Source organism: Mesitornis unicolor, unplaced genomic scaffold, assembly GCF_000695765.1.
Source record: "Mesitornis unicolor isolate BGI_N332 unplaced genomic scaffold, ASM69576v1 scaffold20248, whole genome shotgun sequence".
NCBI lineage: Eukaryota > Metazoa > Chordata > Aves > Mesitornithiformes > Mesitornithidae > Mesitornis > Mesitornis unicolor.
The window spans coordinates 1-5,562 of NW_010202772.1; the positions used below are offsets into that span (position 1 = coordinate 1).

The following is a 5,562-nucleotide window of genomic DNA, read 5'->3' on the forward strand; positions in this document are numbered from 1 at the left end:
TACAGTTGGCCTCAGCCCATGGATTCAGCTGTTCCACATTAGAGCCTTGCACAGCCTTTTAGGAACATTAAAAGCAGAAAATTATTTAGAGCAACTTTAAAGAAAGGAAAATTAAATTCAGAAAATCCAAAACGTGAGTGCTTCAACAGCATAACTAGGAAGGGAATTCACTGCTAAGCCCCAGCACCTTCAGCTTGTTCCACTGAAGTCAGTGACTCCCTGTGTATCTCAGACTCCCTGTGTATCTCAGCAGGAGCCCACTGAATCCCCTGGGTTCTGTCCTTTACCTGTCTTCCATGATCCTGCACATGTTGTAGATGGCACTGTGCCCCAGATGAGTTCCCAAAAGGTTGCGCATAAGCTGCAAATTCAAAGAGAACGCTTAAATATCCCACTGTTAAAACACTCATTAGCCTAAACGTGCAGTTAGCTGGCCAATCGTGCCCAGTTATGGTAAATAAATGTGTCCGGCCTTTTCCGTGCCATTAGAGAAAAGGCAGCCATGCAGTTAGCTGGCCAAGCGTGCCCAGTTATGGTAAGTAAATGTGTCCAGCCTTTTCCGTGCCATTAGAGAAAAGGCAGCCTGTCACACCAGGGGAAGTTCCCCAGACACAACAGGACTTACACTAACAACGTGCTGAGCCCTTAATACTTGGGACAATTATTAATTTGCTCTTAAAAGCCAACTGAAACTTATGGCAAATGTGCACAGGCACATCTGACACTTCACCTGTGAGGCCAAACCAGCCAAGTCATTAAAAAACCAAAACTGCGAGAAAGTTCTGACCTTCCAGCATGGCTCGCAGAGCTCCTTCACGTTGATGGTACGGCACAAAGTGATGATAAATACTGGCAGGTTCTCTGATGGCAGGCAATTATAGCAAACTACTGCATCCAGGACTTGCAAGGAAATCTTGGGGACAGAGAAAATAATGGTTACACACTTCTCTAGGAATAGAGCAGGTCAAAGCCTAAGCTGGCAGAGCCAGGAAAGCTTCTGGAAGTCAAAAGCGATACAGATATGTCTCTTTTTTTAAAAAATCACTGCAAGATGGGAAGTAAACCATAAAAAGCACTGTTGAAAAGTTGATTCACTCACAGAATTTATCAATGCTCTGTTTTAGAATAAAACTGTTACTGGTGTACAAGATCCAATGGCTTACAAAGACTTGATAACATTGTGCTAGCTCTTGTAAGATGAGAATAAACCGTGAGTCTGATGGCTTTATTTTGGAAAGGTTACAGTTTCAAAGAACTCCACTTACTAAGAGAGGCTGAAATTACTGACCTCTATGTCCACAGATGATGAAGTCTGAATGCACAAGAGGCATATCTTGCTGTTAGGAAAAAACAATTAATTAAAACTGTTTGCTTAATATGATTTTAGGCAAATTACAAAGAGCCAAGACAGACAAGTAAATTGGCATGTTATTTTACTCATCATTCCCCTTACTGTGGCATTGTTGATAACACTCCTGGAGACACTGAAACACTGCAACCTCTTTTATAGTTAGCTTAAATTTGCAACTAAATGCAGCTCAGTAAGCCTACACACTAACACAACAGCAGAGACCCTACGTGAAACTGCACCTGAATCAGGTCCATCACAGGAAATGGGGAAAGCACAGGCAGTTAAACTAAACCAGATCTGAACACTGTAAAAACTGAAGTGTCAGGTATGACCCGGAACGAAACAGATCCAGATCAGATGAAAAAGATGCCACTTATCTGCCTATTGATCTGCAACTTTCTCCTCTGATTTACCAAGAGTAAGCATGCAGGAGTAAAACCAAACAAGCCAACTTACTGGACCATGTCAGCTACATAATCTTCCAGATAGCAGCTATTGAACTTCACCAGGTTGACTAAAACCAGGAGGAACTCAGAAGACAAACCAACATCCATCCACTGGAGCACAAAGTCAGCTAAAGGAGGAAAACAAACCATTACCATACACTTTCTACCCAGAAGTGTTATCACCACCTTTTTCTCCTGTCGCTGGAGTCCCTTGACTTTTTCCCACCACATCAAGAGGGACAGAGGCAACACTGACCTAACTCTTCTTCCAAGTAGGTGATGTATCGTCCATTCTCTGTCAGAGCCTTGAACACTTCCAGCCGCTCATGCAAGTCTTCATTGGAGGGATAGTCCTTAATAACCTTAAAAATATGTGCTCTGAGGATCCCTAATCTCTCACCCTTAAAAAAGAAAAAGGGCAGGGGGTGGAGAAAAACAACATCGTGAAAAAGACAGTAAAGGCCTGGACCTTATCAAGGTCTATAACAGAAATCTTCATATTTGAAGCTATTTTCTTTTGACAATGGCTCAGGTTGTCTCCTCAGTCCGTTTGATCAGCACTCAGGGCTGGAGGCTTTCAGTCCAGACAGCATCCAATACACAAAGTAATTCATGGAAATGGCAACTGCCAGTAGGGCATTTAGAAAACAACAACCCAACAAACCAGAATCAATGCCTGCTCTTTCCATAAACACCTACTCCTACTTTTTCAGAATACTGAAAAGCAGAACTTGGGTCTGACAGTGTCTTACATTTGTACAGCACGTTGTGAAATCTGAAGAATTCACAGTATGCTTGACTTGGCCAGGCTAGAAAAGCGTCTCATACAGAACTCCTTGCATACTCAACATGCTGAAACATCAAAACCAGGACTAATATGTCCATAAAGTCTGCTGTACTATGCTGAACTTAACCCAGGGTATTCCTTCTTGTTCAGGAACGTTGCCTCAAACCAGAAAAGCTTTCCCTGAGTTGTCTGAAAAGTTTTGCTATGCGATCAAACCGAAAGTTAAATTCAAATGCTGTCTCTTCCCATTGACTACACACAACTGAAATAAGGAACATGGAAAGTTGCAGAAAAAAGCCACCCAATATTTTTCACGACCACACTCTGCACAAACCCTGGTTTAAGTGTAGTGTTGGTGTTCACCTGTCCTTGAACGATTGACTTCAGCAGATGAAGAACTGCGTGTCTGGCTTCGGCGGGGCGCTCTGGCTGGAGCATATCAGCCACCACTTTCCATATTGCCTCCACCGCGTGCTGAAAACAAACACAGGAGAACAGCAGTGGTAGGAAAGTTCAGCTTCCTCTGGGATCGTTACCCAGTAGGTCAGTCATTAATTATGGCAAGCTAACGAGCAAGATCTCCAAGGATTTCCTGTCCAGAGTTCCCTTTTCTGAAGGACACCCCCCCTGCCTGGTGATAAGCTCAGAGGAACCACATGAGAGACACCAAATCCCAACCTGTGTGACAACTTGTACAGCAATAACTGACGTTCTTCATTATACCATTCAGTGTGAACATTTGTGCAGATACTTTCACCCAAATACAAGTTTAAAATCAATTTGAGGTTGCTTATTAACAAGACAGAAGGAGCTACCAAACACCTCTTCTATAGGATTAATGTAATCTCCCTTCAACTGTCCTTAACAGGCCTGAACATCCACAGCACTTCCATTCAGTTCAGGAAGCCCATCAGCTATGTCCTGTCTGCTGCACAGTGGGTGGAATGGACAAGATTTATTTCCTTGGCCGTCCCTTTACAGGTTTGGACAGCACACATCAGCTTCTGGGATCCATCCCTTTACAGGTTTGGACAGCACAAATCAGCTCCTGGGATCCATCCCTTTACAGGTTTGGACAACACAAATCAGCTCCTGGGATCCATCCCTTTACAGGTTGGACAGCACAAATCAGCTCCTGGGATTACCAGTTTCAAAAGGCAGTCTAAACCACAGGAGCCTCTTACGATAGGTTAAGAGCTGTCGCTTAAAGGTTCACCCTTCCAATATCCACTGACCACTCTGACACTTACCTCCTCAATTTTTTTGGTTCTTGCCACTTCACAAATCTGACTGATTGCTCGTATCCTGTTACTTAATCCACATTCTATGCTCAGCTCCTGGAAAGAAATGTAGAAATAAGGTAACAGTTTATCTTGCTAGAAATGCTTATCCATTTCTCAAAGGGGATCATGAACCACTGAAAAACATGAATTGTACTTTTGTCCATTTATAGAGGGAGAAGGGCAGAGAAAGGAGGGATGTTAAGTCCAGCTCCTCAGCCTTCCAGCAGGTAAGAGCTTGGCTGTTCCAGCACAGACAGGAAGGGATTCTGGTCTCCTCCTCTCTTTTATGTCTTTTCCTCCCTGTGTGCCAACTATTCTGCTTACAGACTTGCTGTACCAATTACTGGATTTTTAATTTTTATTTATTTTAATTTTCACAAAACCGTAAGATTTCCATAAAACAGAAAGCACAAGTTTCCAGCTTGTGTTAACTGTCACCACACAAACTTCACGCAGCTCAGACTATAAACAAAGAGCAGCATATTTTGAGGAAACACCCTGTAATCCGACTGAAGACACCACCATCCTATCAAATACCTCAAAATTATTCAAACACTGGATAAATAAAATGCTGTAACTTCTAAGCAAGTGAGTTTTACATCCATTTCACTAGAGAATTAATTGAGATATAAGGTAAAAAAGCACGATCAGATGGGGAACGAATGGGAAAACAGAGAGGAGAATGAGCGAGCCCTCCCAGCTCAGGTAATCCAGGCGCTATCCCCACCTCTGCTACAGTCAGTTCTCACACCTTGAGTATTTCTGCAGTGATGATGAACTCTGTTTGCTTGCCCTCCGACGACTTTGAACTTCCTCGGGATGTTCCCAGCCCCAGCAGATTCCTGAACTTCTCCTTCAGTCCAGAATCCTTGCTCTGAGGCTTCGCCATTGCTGCCAGGCAAGCAGCGCCGAGCCCCTGCAAACAGAAAACAGGGTTTCAGTTAAAGGAGACCCAAGGGGAATCTTTAAGCAGGAAAACACCAGTAACAGCCATCGCAACGTGGCTTTTACAAGCAGCTCTGGTGTTTCAAGCTGTTTCGAACATGGGAGAAGCCCAACACTGAGGATGAAACAGTGAGAAGACCACACGCATGAGGAGTCCACGCTGCTCCTGCCTCCAGCACCTACATCCTGCAGCTACCCGGGAAATGGGGAGCCCTGGGGTACCATTTTCTGGGGGCTCCAAATGCCCATCACCACCACAGCCCACACAGAGCAACCACCACTTCAGATCCGCTGAGCTGGTTTTTGAAGTCTGAACACACACACTTTTTGGTGGGTGTGAGCTGAAGGACTCATTCCCAGTCCAAAAGCAATGGGCAAACGCACAGCACTGTAAAGTAGGTGCTGAGAACAGCAGGATGTGAGGAACGACTTACAAATGGGAGCATTTAAGCATCCAAATGCTGCCCCAGCAAGGAGAAAGAGGAGCAAGAACATGCACACCCGTTACAGCAACACCCTGCAACAGTCCCAGCCCCAACCCGCTGCCCCTGGGGACCCCACATCCAGCCCAGGGCAGGACACACAGCCCAGCACCCTCGGCACACGCTCCTGCACAAACCCAGCAGTGCCCTGGCTATGTCCCATGTCCCCATGGACAGGCCACAGCTGTCCCCACACCACAGCAATCCCGTGCTCCCTGTGGACGCACCACAGGCCCTAACCCAGCATCCCAGGGGACCTGCCAAGCCC

The 5,562-nt window shown here is 45.1% G+C and overlaps 1 protein-coding gene across 1 annotated transcript; it reads right to left on the reverse strand.

The window, feature by feature from the left end:
* Window positions 1–287: 287 nt before the first annotated feature.
* LOC104545375 (tuberin-like) lies at window positions 288–4,756 on the reverse strand (the record flags this gene model as incomplete). The annotated part of the gene is made up of 8 exons (XM_010190503.1): window positions 4,619–4,756; window positions 3,835–3,921; window positions 2,948–3,058; window positions 2,054–2,198; window positions 1,808–1,925; window positions 1,289–1,337; window positions 788–913; window positions 288–361 (listed from the first exon to the last, which is right to left on the reverse strand). Coding segments are annotated over exons 1-8 (848 nt in total), but the record flags the coding sequence as incomplete, so codon positions are not given.
* Window positions 4,757–5,562: the final 806 nt, after the last annotated feature.